Source organism: Populus euphratica, chloroplast, assembly GCF_000495115.2.
Source record: "Populus euphratica chloroplast, complete genome".
NCBI classification, from domain to species: domain Eukaryota; kingdom Viridiplantae; phylum Streptophyta; class Magnoliopsida; order Malpighiales; family Salicaceae; genus Populus; species Populus euphratica.
Window position 1 is genome coordinate 112501 of NC_024747.1, and position 15000 is coordinate 127500.

The following is a 15000-nucleotide window of genomic DNA, read 5'->3' on the forward strand; positions in this document are numbered from 1 at the left end:
ATAAGAATTTTAAAATTTTTATTTGATGCAATTGCAACAAAAATGGAGGATTTCTTGAACTTAATTAATGAATTTGTTACAAAATCAAGTTTCAATTTAAAGAGACTCTTTCCAATAGTAATAGAAAAGTAATAGAAAAAAATCACAAAGAAGAAAAAGAAGAAAAAATGGATGAAGAAATTAATAAAAAGATTAATACATAAAATAAGTATAATAAGAGATAAAAAGAGATGCGACCACCTCCTACATATTTTATGCCTTCTCCTGCAAAGAAACTCGTAAAGCCAACTCCATTGGTAATTCCATCAATTACTCGTCTATCAAAAAAAGAAGTTAATTCCGCCAATCTTCTTATGCCTTCTGTTAAAGATATTGCATAAAAAACATCTATGTAACCACGATTATAGGACCAATCATATATCACATTTATTATTTTGTCCCAAAGAATTCTCTTAGGACCTTTTTTAGCAACCAAATTTAGGAATTTCAAATTTTGTAAGGATGAATAAATCGGCTTATATAAGGAAGACGCTATAAATATCCCAAAAGAAGCTATACTGACTGAAAAAGTTGAATTTGTTACAAATTCATACCAATCTACAGACTTATTTTGATTTTGATGTAAAAGACTTAAAGACGGAATTAACAGTTTGGATAATATATCCAAATTCATTTCTTCTTGATTGAATTGATTGAAAGGTATTCCTATAGCTCCAATAAACAAGGTAAATAGTACCAAAACAAGCATCGGAAATAATATAGTATTATCGGATTCCTGGGGATAGGAAAAAATTCTTTTAGTACCAAAATGATTAATAGTAATAAAAGGACACGTCATCTTTCTTACAGTACCACCAGTTTGATATATTTTCTTCCAAAAAAAACAAAAAAAAGAAGCTCTTTCATTATTATTTTCATTATTTATTGTTAATAAAGGTAATAAACGCATTTTTTTTTTTAAGATTTTTGATCCTTGTTTACCCCATAAAGATATTGAATAGAATGCGCTGTTTTTTTTACCACTATAATTTTGAAAATAAATATTTAAATGCCCTTCAAAAGTAAGTAAATAAACCCGAAACATATAAAATGCAGTTAATCCTGCTGTGGAAAAAGCTATTATTGCGAAAATAGGTGAATACGACCAGCTATCATTAAGAATTTCATCTTTGGACCAAAAACAGGCGAGAGGTGGAATACCACAAAGAGAAAGGGTTCCTAATAAAAAAGCAATTTTTGTAATTGGAACATGTTTTGTTAAACCACCCATAAGAACCATATTTTGACTCTTATCCGGAGAATAGCCAACAATACCTTCCATTGAATGAATAATGGATCCAGATCCTAAAAACAACAATGCTTTCGAATAAGCATGAGTAATCAAATGAAATAAAGCGGCTCGATAGGAACCCATACCTAAAGCTAACATCGTATAACCCAATTGAGACATTGTAGAATAAGCTAAACCTCTCTTAATATCTTTTTGAGCAAAAGCTAAAGTAGCTCCTAATAGTACTGTTATTATACCTATCAAAGCTATTAGCTTCATTATGTAAGGTATAACTACGAAAAGAGGAAGAAGTCGAGCTACAAGAAAAATTCCCGCTGCTACCATGGTAGCAGCATGTATTAGAGCCGAAATAGGGGTAGGTCCTTCCATGGCATCCGGTAACCACACATGAAGGGGGAATTGCGCCGATTTAGCAATTGCACCGGAAAATAATAGGAAAGCGCACAAGGTAACAAATAAAAAATGAACCTCATTATCATTATTATAAATCAAGTTATTGAATATTTCAAACAAATCCTGAAATTCGAAACTGCCTGTTATCCAATAAAGACCTAAAATTCCTAATAATAAACCAAAATCGCCTACACGATTAGTTACGAATGCTTTTTGACAAGCATTGGACACAATAGGTCGTGTGAACCAAAAACCTATTAATAGGTAAGAGCACATTCCAACCAATTCCCAAAAGATATAAATTTGGATTAAATTCGAACTGGTAACTAATCCCAGCATTGAAGTATTGAAAAAACTCATATAAACAAAAAATCTCAAATAGCCTTGATCATGAGACATATAACTGTCACTATAAACAAGAACCAAAATTCCAACCGTAGTAATTAATATTAACAAAATAGAAGTAAGGGGGTCAATCAAGTGCCCGAACTCTAAGGAAAAATCATTGTTGATGGTCCAAGACCATACATATTGATAAATGGAACTGCTATTTATTTGCTGAATAAACAGATCGGTCGAAAAAACCATAACTATACTTAACAATAAAACACTGGGAAAAGCCCATATACGGTGAAGCTTTTTTGTTGACACCGGAAAAAGTAGCAGTCCCATTCCTATTAACATAGGGACTGGAAGTGTAACGAAAGATATAATCCATAAATATTGATATGTATGTTCCATAAAAAAAATCTTATTATTTTTAATAAAAAAAAAAAAATGAATTAAGTTTAACTTATTTTATAACTGTCTTGACAATTTTTATTTTTAATCACTCTAGAAAATAGAACCTTTGATGCCTTCAATCCAATTAAAAGAAGTACCAGGTAGATAAAAATGTGTAAATTTTGACTGATCTAGTTTAGATCATATGTTTGGGCTGGATAATGTATCAAGGTATATACATTAAATTAGATAAGATTTTTCAATTTTAAAGAATTTAAAAGTCCGGGACAGAACTCGAAACTTTTTTGTTATATTATATGTCCATAAATCAATACCTAATGGGGTTGCTAAACCTTAACACAAATTTTCTACCTAACGAAACCCTAAGGATTAATACAATAAAATAGTTTCAGAAATCCCTTGAATGGAATGTTGAAATTGAAAAAATGAAAAAATGAAAAAATGAAAAAAAAAATTCATTTTTTTTTTTTTCATTAATTTTAATGTTTCTAAAAAAATATTACATTGAATTAACTCCTTCAAGCTCGCCGATTGAATAAAAAAAGGTTATTATAATTTTGAGCAAGCCGCCATGGTGAAATCGGTAGACACGCTGCTCTTAGGAAGCAGTGCTAGAGCATCTCGGTTCGAGTCCGAGTGGCGGCATAACATTTTTAAATTATCTATTTTAAAATTATCTAATTATTAAAAGCATAGAATAAATCCTATAATGAATTCAATTCCGTATGTAGAATTATGGATAATTAAAGTATTCCCCCCTTTTTTTTATGATATTTTTGACTTTAGAACATATATTAACTCATATATCTTTTTCGGTCGTTTCAATTGTAATTATAATTCATTTTCTAACCTTATTAGTCAATGAATTCGTGGGACTCTATGATTCGTCAGAAAAAGGCATGTTAACTACTTTTTTCTGCCTAACAGGATTACTAATTACTCGTTGGATTTATTCGGGACATTTACCAATAAGTGATTTATACGAATCATTAATATTTCTTTCATGGATTTTCTCTATTATTCATATGGTTCCATATTTTAAAAAACATAAAAATTATTTAAGCACAATAACCGCACCAAGTACTTTTTTTACCCAAGGCTTTGCTACTTGGGGTCTTTTAACCGACATGCATCAATCTAAAATCTTAGTACCTGCTCTCCAATCCCAGTGGTTAATAATGCACGTAAGTATGATGGTATCGGGCTATGCAGCTCTTTTATGTGGATCATTATTGTCAGCAGCACTTCTAGTAATTACATTTCGAAAAGTCATAAGAATTGTTGGTAAAAACAATAATTTATTAAATGATTCATTTCCCGTTGATGAGATCCAATACATGATGGAAAAAAAAAGTATTTTTAAAAATACTTTTTTTCCTTCTTCTAGGAATTATTACAGGTTTCAATTGATTCAACAATTAGATCATTGGGGTTTTCGTATTCTTAGTATAGGGTTTCTTTTTTTAACCATAGGTATTCTTTCAGGAGCAGTCTGGGCTAATGAAGCATGGGGATCATATTGGAATTGGGACCCAAAAGAAACTTGGGCATTTATTACTTGGACCATATTCGCGATTTATTTCCATACTCGAACAAATAAGAATTTGGAAGGTTTAAATTCTGCAATTGTCGCTTCTATCGGTTTTCTTATAATCTGGATATGCTATTTTGGGGTTAATTTATTAGGAATAGGACTACATAGTTATGGTTCATTTACATTAATATCTAATTGAATTGAAGAAAGAGTTTGACAAATATAACCATAGGACAGCTTAACATATATATAAGAAGCTTCAGGTAAGTCGTTGAGAACCTTTTGAATCACTCAAGTAATGGAGTGATTCAAAAGGTTCTCGCAAATGCTAAACATATCTGATTACAATTCCGTTTTTTTTTTATTTTATAATAACTAATAACTACCTATAAAATTATAATTACCTATAACTAATAACTACCTATAAAATTATAATAATTACCTATAAAATAAAAAAAAAATTAGCTATAAAAATAATTAGATAGAATAGCTTCGACCTTGTCAACTGATAATGAGAAAACGAAATCCGGATAAATACCAATACTGATTACAGGCAGAAGGATAGCAATCGAAACAAATAATTCTCGTGGTCCAGAATCAAAAAAATAAGAATTTGTGGCATTAAACAGCTTGTATCCATAGAACATCTGGCGTAACATAGATAATAAATAAATAGGAGTCAATATCGTTCCAACTGCCGTTACAAAAGTAATTAGTATTTTTGGCATTAAAAAATATTTTTTGGCGGTAATTATTCCAAAAAATACTACCAATTCCGCAAAAAAACCGCTCATGCCCGGTAATGCAAGAGAAGCTAATGATAAGATACTGAACATCATGAATATTTTTGGCATTAGGGTAGCCATTCCGCCCATTTCGTCAAGATAAACAAGACGTATTCTATCATAACTTGTTCCTGACAAGAAAAAAAGCGCAGCGCCAATAAATCCATGAGATATTATTTGTAAAATGGCCCCGTTGAGTCCCATATCGCTTATAGAGCAAATTCCTATAATTGTAAAACCCATATGAGATACAGAAGAATAGGCTATTCTTTTTTTTAAATTTTTTTGACCAGAAGATGTTGAAGCTGCATAGATTATTTGTATTGCACCTACTATTATCAACCAAGAAGAAAATATAGAATGGGCGTGGGATAATAATTCCATATTTATTCGAACCAATCCGTATGCTCCCATTTTTAATAAGATTCCAGCTAAAAGCATACAAGTACTGTAATGTGCTTCTCCATGGGTGTCTGGTAACCATGTATGTAAGGGTATAATCGGTGATTTGACAGCAAAAGCAATAAGAAATCCAATATAGAATAGTATTTCCAAGGTCACAGGATATGATTGATTAGCTGATGTTTCAAAATTGAATGTTGGTTCATTGGAAGCATAGAAAGCGATACCTAAGGCCCCCATTAATAAAAAAACAGAACTTCCTGCAGTATACAAAATAAATTTTGTAGCTGAATACAGACGTTGCTTTCCCCCCCACATGGCTAGAAGTAGATAAACAGGAATTAATTCTAACTCCCACATAATGAAAAAAAGTAAAAGATTTTGAGAAGAAAATAATCCTATTTGACCACTATACATTGCTAACATCAAAAAATGAAATAATCGGGAATCCCGAGTAATTGGCCGAGCCGCTAAAGTAGCTAAAGTGGTGATAAATCCGGTCAGTAAAATAGGTCCTAGAGAAAGTCCATCTATTCCTAATCTCCAGTAAAAATCAAAAAAATTAATCCATTTATAAGACTCCGTCAATTGGATTAAGGGATCGTCCAATTGGAAATAATAAGCGAATGCATAGGTCATTAAAAGGAGTTCTAGTACACATATAAATATAGTATACCACCTAATTACCTTATTTCCTCTATGAGGGAAAACGAAAATCAAGAAACCCGCGGATATTGGTAAACCTACAAATATTGTTAACCAAGGAAAAGAATTCGTGGTAAAGACAAGATACACTTGGACAAGAAAAACCCGTACTCGAAAAAAAATAATAATAAAAAAAAAAAATAGATTAGGTTTTCGAGTACGGGTTTTTGTCGGTAAACAAAAAATCAAATGTATTCAAGTGGTTTTTTCTGGAAAGTATTAATAAGCTAGACCCATGCTTCGAGTTGTTTCATGCCATAGATAAACTCGAACACTCAAGAAATCTGTTGGACAGGCGGATTCGCATCTCTTACAGCCAACACAGTCTTCTGTTCTTGGAGCAGAAGCAATTTGCTTAGCTTTACACCCGTCCCAAGGTATCATTTCTAATACATCCGTGGGGCAGGCCCGGACACATTGAGTACACCCTATACATGTATCATAGATTTTTACTGAATGTGACATTGGATCTATAATTTTTTTTTTACGTCATAAATTTTCGATCTAGTAAATTTTTAAATAAATCATATATTTAGACACCAGATGAATCAATGATTTATCATAATTTGTCTATTCAATTTCGGATCGACTCATGAGATAGAACCAAGATACTTTAATTTCTTACGTTTTCGTAAACATTATCAGATATGCTATGTATTATAGATGTCAATTCAAATTAATGAATCTAAATATTTTATATGATTAATACTACTTATTCAACAAATTCAATTGATTGATACGGATTGATTTTCTGTTACGATAAATTGACGAAACTATAGCCGGCCCGATAGCTGCTTCAGCGGCTGCGATAGATATAACAAAAATTGATAAAATATTTCCTTTTAATTGTCGACTATCAAAAAAATCAGAAAATGTTACGAAATTTATATTGACGGCATTCAATATAAGTTCAAGACACATAAGGGCTCTAACCATATTTCGACTCGTGATCAATCCATAGATACCGATAGAAAATAAATAAGCACTCAAACCAAGCACATATTCGAGCATCATCGCCCAACTCCTTATCGATTTCGATTTATTTCAATATGAACAATGAACAACAATTTAACATCAACAGATTAGATTGACTAGAATAAGAATATCACAAGTACAAAACAAAAAAAATAGATTGGAATATAGATCGAATAAAAGAATTTATATATGAATAATCTTAAAATAAATGTGATAACATAGAATAAAGTCTGATTTGGATTGCGATTGCCGATTTAAAAGATTTATTACTGACGAGCCGTGGCAATCGCACCTATCAAAGCAACTAAAAGAATTATTGAAATAAATTCAAATGGAAGAAAAAAATCTGTTGATAAATGAATTCCAATTTGTTGACCATTACTTACCAAATCTTGCTCTATAATCTGGTTTGCTTTTGTAGTCCAAATAATCCCATACCATGTTGTATTTGAAATAATAGTAATTAGTAAAACAAAAAGACTTGTACAAATTAGAGAAGTAAGACCATTCCCAACAGTCCAAAGATTGAAATCTTTGTAATATTCTGAACCATTCATGAACATCACAGCAAATAAAATTAAAACATTTATAGCTCCCACATAAATAAGGAGCTGCGCCGCAGCTACAAAATGAGAGTTTGATAAAATATAGAATAAGGATATACAAACAAGAACCAATCCTAATGAAAAGGCAGAAAAAATTGGATTGGTAAGTAATACCACTCCTAGACCTCCTAATATAAGACCTAATCCTAGAAAGACTAAAAGAAAATCATGTATTGGTCCAGGTAAATTCATTGTACGTAAAATAAAAGATAAAAAAATCAAATTCTTTTTTTTTCATGACTTTATTGACCCGACCAGGAAAAACTTATTTAGAATGGGTTCCTAATTGAATTAAATCCTAAAAGGTTTAAATTACTGTAGTACCGCTATCGGACTAATCTCATTCTTTCTCGAAAAAATAAAAATTGACACTTTCATTTTTATTTCTATTTCGAAATAGAAATAATTATGGATAGAATTATGACTATATTAATAGATTTTCAATCCAAATTAAGCTGCGCTGCAATTCTTACCAATCAATCAAATCCAATCGCTAGTTGGGATTTGTAGCTTTTGTAGTTATTGACCAAACAAAATGAAAAAAAAAATATTTCAGACTTTTAGATCAAACCTAGATCTTTGTTTAATGATTAAAAATGACTCTTCAATCAATCTTTAATCAAAGGGGGTTTGCCCATTTTGATTAAAGATTGAGGTGAATTCGAAATTGTTCGAATTGTATAATCGTCAATTACTGACATTGGTAAACGACCTAAAGCAATTTGGTTATAATTCAATTCGTGACGATTATAGGTAGAAAGTTCATATTCTTCAGTCATTGATAAACAATTAGTTGGACAATACTCAACACAGTTGCCACAAAATATACAGATTCCGAAATCAATACTGTAATTAAGCAATCGTTTCTTTCGAATATTAGTTTCCAATTCCCAATCAACAACAGGTAAATCTATAGGACATACACGAACACATACTTCACAAGCAATGCATTTATCAAATTCAAAATGGATTCGACCGCGGAAACGCTCCGATGTGATTAATTTTTCATAAGGATATTGAATAGTTACAGGTAAACGATTTACGTGGGATAAGGTAGTCATGAAACTTTGACCAATGTACCTTGCAGCCCGTATGGTTTGTTGACCATAATTCATGAACCCAGTTACCATAGGGAACATATCGTGAATCTCTATGAATAATTTTATATTTGTTTCTTTATCTTGTTTGAGACAAACTATAAATATAGAAAAGAATTACTTTATAGTGAAAAGAGTTGGGAAGAGGTTGTTAATAATAGATTGCCAAGAGAAATAGGTAAAAGAAATTTCCATCCAAGATTTAATAGTTGGTCCATTCTTAGTCTAGGTAAAGTCCATCTTGTTGTGATAGGAATGAACAAGAACAAATAAGTTTTAACCAATGTAATAAGAATACCCATTGTTGTTCCAAAGACTCTACCTACTTTATTTATTTCAAAATCAAAAAACTCCGGAACGGATATGTACGGAATAGAGATATTCCAACCGCCCAAGTAAAGAACTGCTACAAATAATGAAGAGACTAATAAGTTTAGATAGGAAGCAACATAAAATAAACCAAATTTGATACCCGAATATTCGGTTTGATAACCTGCTACTAATTCTTCTTCTGCTTCTGGTAAATCAAAAGGTAATCTCTCACATTCTGCTAGGGAAGAAATGAAAAAAATAATAAATCCTATAGGTTGACGCCACAAATTCCATCCCCCCAAACCATATTTTGATTGTGCCTCAACTATATCAACTGTACTTGAACTGTTAGATAATCATAGTCGGTGATGACATCACTGTTCCCATCGCTATTACAGAACCATACATGAGATTTTCACCTCATATGGCTCCTCGAAGGCCATAAATAAATCTAAGGGCCAGATCATATTATTTATCTCGATATATTTGTAGGATAAATAGGATCCAAATCTATCGGATGCCCCCCCAATTCCAAAATTTGACCAATGTAATTCTGTCTGTTATAATACTAAAATAAAGTACTTCTGAATTGATCTCATCTTTTAAGAATTTCAATTTTTCTTTCTTGAGCAATAACTTAAATCTTTCAATAAAATACTTCTTGTAGAAATACCAATAAATATTTTAACCTATCATTTTCGATTACGAAAAATAATTAGACAGTCCATTATTTCATGAATTATGACACGAATTCGATTTCTATGAATATCGATATAGGAAAGAAAGAAGAAAAAGGATCTCTTTTTTTTCTTTTTCTATTGTAATTCTATTCTTTTTTTTTTGTTCCTATTCTTCCTTCTGAAAAAAAAAAAAGGTAAAGGATTAGTTCGTTCCTGATAGTCATTTGTTTAATTGGTGGATAGGAGCGTACTCTGGATCGGAATCATGGGGAGTACTGCCTGATCATTTCTACTAATTTAAAGCCCCAATTAATATTCTTTTATTTTGGATAATTCTATTACTAATCTTTTATGTATCTTGGTGTTCCTAACCATCCACTCATTTTTATTTTTACTCAACTGCTCGGTAGCATTACAGTAATATATATATATATAAATGATAGTAAAATGCTCGGTAGCATTACAGTAATATATATATATATAAATGATAGTAAAAACTCACTAAGGTTGATTCTTTGAGTCCGCTTTCAAGCCAGGATGACTAATCAACCAATTTTGGGACAAATGATCTCATCTTCTTATGTTTATTTCTGCTTTACTGTTGTACATAAGAAATGAGTCTCGATTTTTTTTACTGCAAATTTAGAAGCTGTTTTCTTTCACTCATATAACTATCTAATTTAGTTCATCAATTCAAATGATGAATAAAAAAATAAAGATATATATTCAATTAATTTCACCTTCTTCCTAATAAAGAAAAAGGGAATAGGGAAAAATTTATGTTTCAACGAATCGCACGTAGAGATATGGATAATACACAGAGAGTTAATGGTATTTCATAACTAATCGATTGAGCGGCAGCTCGTAGACCACCTAAAAAGGAATATTTATTATTTGATCCATATCCTGACATAAGAAGTCCAATGGGAGCAATACTTGAAATGGCAATCCATAAAAAGACGCCGATATTTAGATCCGCTAAAACAAAGTGATAGCCAAAAGGAATTACTGAATAGCTTAATAGAGTTGATATGACTGCTATGGATGGTCCGATACTGAATAAACGAGTATCTCCTCTAGATGGAAAAAGATTTTCTTTGAAAAGTAGTTTTGTTCCATCCGCTAGAGCTTGAAGAACTCCAAAAGGACCGGCATATTCAGGTCCAATACGTTGTTGTATCCCTGCAGAAATTTCTCTTTCTAACCACACAATTACTAGTATGCCTATCGTGATTCCCAATACAAGAGTCAAAATAGGGACAAGCATCCATATAATTCCATAGACCTCGTTTAAGGATTTCAATCTGGAAAAAGAATTGATAGCTTGTACTGTTGTTGTATCAATTATCATTTCAACGATCAACTTCCCCCATAATAATATCTATGCTACCTAGTATTGTCATAATATCAGCCAATTTCATTCTTTTAATTAATTGAGGAAGAATTTGCAAATTGATAAAACCCGGCGGGCGAATTTTCCATCTCCAAGGAAAACTACTTTGATCCCCTATTAGAAAAATTCCCAACTCTCCCTTTGGTGCTTCAACTCGAACATAAAGTTCTTGTTTCGGCAATTCAAAGGCGGGAGAAGTTTTTTTACTAATAAATCGATATTCAAAATCATTCCATTCTCGATTCCTTTCTCTATCAAAACTTCGAGTTTCTAAATTTTCATAAGGCCCCCCTGGAATCCCTTCCAAAGCCTGTTGAATAATTTTTACGGATTCCGTCATTTCACCAATTCGGACTAAATAACGAGCTAAGGAATCCCCTTCTTTTTGCCACTGGACTCCCCAATCAAATTCGTCATAACACTCATAATGATCAACTTTACGAAGATCCCATCGTACTCCGGAAGCTCGTAGCATTGGTCCTGATAAACCCCAATTTATTGCTTCCTCTGCACTAACAATACCTATTCCTTCAACGCGTTCTAAAAAAATAGGATTTCGCGTAATAAGTTTTTGATATTCAGCAACTCCTGTTAAAAAATAATCGCAGAAATCCAAACATTTATCTAGCCAGCCATGAGGTAGATCAGCTGCTACTCCTCCGATACGAAAATAATTATGCATCATTCTCATACCAGTGGCAGCTTCGAATAAATCATATATTAACTCTCTTTCTCTAAAAATATAGAAGAAAGGGGTCTGCCCACCAATATCTGCCATAAAAGGGCCAAGCCATAAGAGATGAGAAGCTATACGACTCAACTCCAACATAATTACTCTGATATAGCTAGCTCTTTTAGGTACTTGAATATTTCCCAACTGTTCCGGTCCATTTATTGTTATCGCTTCTGTAAACATAGTAGCTAAATAATCCCAACGTGTTACATAAGGCAAATATTGTATAATTGTTCGGTTTTCCGCAATTTTTTCCATCCCTCTGTGTAAATAACCTAATATTGGTTCGCAGTCAATAACATCTTCACCGTCTAGACTAAGGATGAGTCGAAGAACGCCATGCATTGATGGGTGGTGGGGACCCATATTGACTATCATAAAGTCCTTTCTTGTAGCTGGTACATTCATAGGGGGTTCCTCGATTTATTTTTCCATGAATTACTGAAAACGAAAAGAAGTTCATCAAAATTCAAGTTTAAGATCTAATAAATCAAATAATAAAAAAAAAGACTCTTCAAATTAACGAGTTTTTGATTCCCGAATGTTCAACTGGCTAATTAATTCTTTATAACGTACTCCATTTTTCTTTGCCAAATAAGACAGTAGTCGTTGGCGTTTTCCTAGAATTTTCCGTAAACCTCTTTGAGATAAATAGTCTTTTCTATGTAATTCCAAATGTGAAGTAAGTCTTCGTATCTTATTAGTAAAAGTTACTATTTGAAATTCAACGGATCCCTTGTTTTCTTTTTTGTCTTCTTGTGAAATAATTGAAATGAATGAACTCTTTACCATAAAATGAAATCCCCCTCCTCCCGCCTTTTTAAGATAGTTTTATTGATCAGTAATAATAAATAATGGAATATTAAATAAGAATGTCAGTTTGTTTGAATTTGGTATACACAATAATCTTCAATTCGTTAGGAATTCCTAATTTTGTCAACATTAATCAATCCAATTTTTTTTTTATTCGGCTAGAAATACATAAAGAATGGTATATTTCTTCCCTTACAAAAGAAAAAAAAAAAAAAAATGATATCTATATCTAAAAATTTAAAACGAAAAATTGGATTGATTCATTTTTAGATCAAATTGATAGATGATTGAATTCCATGTATCAGAATGGAATATGGGATGTAAAACAATGTATATGGACCTCTCCTTGTTTTCATATATTTCATATACTAGATTAGATATGCTATGGGATATATATGACAAATGGACCTTTACCGAATTTTTAATCGTGGACATATATGTATCCTTATCATACTAAACCGACTAGCATTATTGGTATCAAACCAATAGCGATTTATACAAGCTAAATCTTCTAATCGATAATTGGGCCAAAGAAAAAGTTTTAATTTAATTAGTTTATTTTTATCTCTATCAAAACGTTTGCTTTTATCTATAATGTGAGCGTGGTTTTTTATGTTATTATTATTGAGAATTTCTGTATTTATATCATTTCCATTTTTTGAATTGAAAGAAATTAGAATTCTCAATTCTCTACGATGTTTAGAGGATAAAAGATTTTCGGGAACAAGTAAATCATAATTATTTTTGTCTTTATTTCTAGTTAAACTTTGATTTATTACAATAGATTCGGTAAAATTCTTTTTATCAATATAGTTTTTTTTTCTGTATCTTTGATAAATTTGTTGTTTTCTCTTATGAACCAATAAAATATTTATGGTTTGATACATAATAAATTTTCCATCATTTTTTACCGACAGACGAGTTGATTCGATAATCAATATTCCCTTTTTCATCAATTCTGTAAGAGTTAAATCTTTCTGAATCATTAGAATATCTAGACTCAGTTCTCCCCTTTGAATAGAGGATATAATAATTTCTCGTGGATTTGTCAATCTAAGCAGGAGACAATATATTTTTATATTATTGATTATTTTTTGATTTAAAGAATCATCCCATCTTAATTGAAAGCATAAATACCTTTTTAGCAAGAAATCAAGTTCTGCTTCCGTATTACTTTTGTATTGCTTTTTCTTTCTACGCTCTTTCCTGTCTGATCTTACATAATCTTCTTCAACATCTTTTTCTTGGTTTACTAGAACTGATTCAAGATCTACTTGATCCTCAGACTCTTTTTCTTCATGATTTTGATTCTTTAATTGAATGGATTTTGTTTCATTCGATGATATAGATATAAAAGGATCGTTATTTTTCTTTTTGTTGATTTTTTTATTTTCACTAACATTTTTAGTTCCATTAAAATTTAAAAAAAGTAATTTGATTGGTATCACCCATGATTTTATCTTATATGCGTTGCAAAGTATCACAAATTTTGGAAAGAACCAAAATTCTAAATTTGATGTGGGACGATCTAGTATTTCTTCATTCATTCCCATCCAATCAAAAAGGTTTTTTTTTTGTTTGGTTCCGGTATCGATCCAGGATTCAATATCGACTTTCTTTCTAAGACCAAAATGGAGAATTCTCCAATCCAAATATTTTCTATGCGAGCTTTTTTCCATATCGATAATATCATCTTCTGCTAGATGCTTATTGACAGGGATACCTCCCGACATATCAAATAATTTGCTTTTATCTATTTTGTAATTATAAAAAAGCTCTTGCTTATTATGGAATGGTAATTCATAAATAGATGAGTCTTTTTTATCTTCATAATTAATGGATTTATATAATAAAATATTATATCTATAGTATTTTTTAAAATTATCTTTTTGGTTCGATAATGAATCCACTTCAAAATTATTTTGTTTTTCATAATGAATTAATTGGTCTTTGTCATATAAATTCCATTTATTTAAATCTTTATTTTGGATTATATGCTGTTGATTCATTCTATTTCGCCATTTTTGCGATATTAAGCTAGACCATCTGATCTGAGATAAATCGTATTTATATTGATAATTACTTCTTACCCAGTTTTTCCATTCATTCATTACAGAATTTCTAAAATTTGTATCTTTTAATTTGAACTGAAATCTTCCTTGGACTCCAAAATAATCTTTTATTTCATTCTTAAGAAAAAGAGATGCTCCATGATATTGAAGGACAGATCTTAACTTATATAGGTTAATAACTTGGACTTGTGATAATTTGTAAAATACATATGCTTGTGACAAGGAGGTTATGTTATAAAAAATCTTCGAGTTCTTATTAAAATTACTATAATTTAATGCCTTTTTTATAATCGAGATAAAGTGAATTAGTGTATTTTGATTTGTTTTATCAATTCTTTTGTTATTTTCTTTTTTATTATACATATAAATGTATTTATTAATCATTTTTCTTGGTGATTCAAGAAAAAACTGTACATTGATCCTCGGAATATTAATGATAGCTAGAAGGATATCTATATATATCTTT

General features: G+C 30.9%; 12 protein-coding genes and 1 non-coding gene across 13 annotated transcripts in view; 3 read left to right on the plus strand and 10 right to left on the minus strand. All coding sequences in view use genetic code 11, as the record gives it.

The window, feature by feature from the left end:
• Positions 1-132, plus strand: part of ycf1 (hypothetical chloroplast RF19) — a 1806-nt gene extending 1674 nt beyond the window's left edge. Inside the window, exon 1 of the mRNA in view lies at positions 1-132. This exon is cut by the window's left edge and continues 1674 nt beyond it. Within this exon, the coding sequence (YP_009054475.1) occupies positions 1-132 (132 nt within the window).
• A 10-nt stretch (positions 133-142) lies between these two features.
• On the minus strand, positions 143-2425 carry ndhF (NADH-plastoquinone oxidoreductase subunit 5). The gene has a single exon. It carries the CDS (start codon positions 2423-2425, stop codon positions 143-145), a length of 2283 nt encoding a protein of 760 aa, YP_009054476.1.
• A 568-nt stretch (positions 2426-2993) lies between these two features.
• On the plus strand, positions 2994-3073 carry trnL-UAG. Its single transcript has one exon. It is a non-coding gene; the product is annotated as a tRNA-Leu (tRNA).
• A 122-nt stretch (positions 3074-3195) lies between these two features.
• Positions 3196-4161, plus strand: ccsA (cytochrome c heme attachment protein). Its single transcript has one exon. The coding sequence runs from the start codon at positions 3196-3198 to the stop codon at positions 4159-4161; it is 966 nt and encodes a 321-aa protein (YP_009054477.1).
• Positions 4162-4423: 262 nt separating this feature from the next.
• ndhD (NADH-plastoquinone oxidoreductase subunit 4) lies at positions 4424-5944 on the minus strand. Its single transcript has one exon. The coding sequence runs from the start codon at positions 5942-5944 to the stop codon at positions 4424-4426; it is 1521 nt and encodes a 506-aa protein (YP_009054478.1).
• Positions 5945-6073: 129 nt separating this feature from the next.
• On the minus strand, positions 6074-6319 carry psaC (photosystem I subunit VII). Its single transcript has one exon. The coding sequence runs from the start codon at positions 6317-6319 to the stop codon at positions 6074-6076; it is 246 nt and encodes an 81-aa protein (YP_009054479.1).
• Positions 6320-6562: 243 nt separating this feature from the next.
• Positions 6563-6868, minus strand: ndhE (NADH-plastoquinone oxidoreductase subunit 4L). The gene has a single exon. It carries the CDS (start codon positions 6866-6868, stop codon positions 6563-6565), a length of 306 nt encoding a protein of 101 aa, YP_009054480.1.
• Positions 6869-7095: 227 nt separating this feature from the next.
• ndhG (NADH-plastoquinone oxidoreductase subunit 6) lies at positions 7096-7626 on the minus strand. The gene has a single exon. It carries the CDS (start codon positions 7624-7626, stop codon positions 7096-7098), a length of 531 nt encoding a protein of 176 aa, YP_009054481.1.
• A 416-nt stretch (positions 7627-8042) lies between these two features.
• On the minus strand, positions 8043-8573 carry ndhI (NADH-plastoquinone oxidoreductase subunit I). The gene has a single exon. It carries the CDS (start codon positions 8571-8573, stop codon positions 8043-8045), a length of 531 nt encoding a protein of 176 aa, YP_009054482.1.
• An 80-nt stretch (positions 8574-8653) lies between these two features.
• Positions 8654-10874, minus strand: ndhA (NADH-plastoquinone oxidoreductase subunit 1). The gene is made up of 2 exons: positions 10323-10874; positions 8654-9199 (listed from the first exon to the last, which is right to left on the minus strand). The coding sequence occupies exons 1-2, from the start codon at positions 10872-10874 to the stop codon at positions 8654-8656; spliced, it is 1098 nt and encodes a 365-aa protein (YP_009054483.1).
• Position 10875: 1 nt separating this feature from the next.
• Positions 10876-12057, minus strand: ndhH (NADH-plastoquinone oxidoreductase subunit 7). The gene has a single exon. The coding sequence runs from the start codon at positions 12055-12057 to the stop codon at positions 10876-10878; it is 1182 nt and encodes a 393-aa protein (YP_009054484.1).
• A 111-nt stretch (positions 12058-12168) lies between these two features.
• rps15 (ribosomal protein S15) lies at positions 12169-12441 on the minus strand. The gene has a single exon. It carries the CDS (start codon positions 12439-12441, stop codon positions 12169-12171), a length of 273 nt encoding a protein of 90 aa, YP_009054485.1.
• A 431-nt stretch (positions 12442-12872) lies between these two features.
• ycf1 (hypothetical chloroplast RF19) overlaps positions 12873-15000 on the minus strand; it is a 5457-nt gene continuing 3329 nt past the window's right edge. The window contains exon 1 of the mRNA in view: positions 12873-15000. This exon is cut by the window's right edge and continues 3329 nt beyond it. Coding sequence (YP_009054486.1) covers positions 12873-15000 — 2128 coding nt within the window.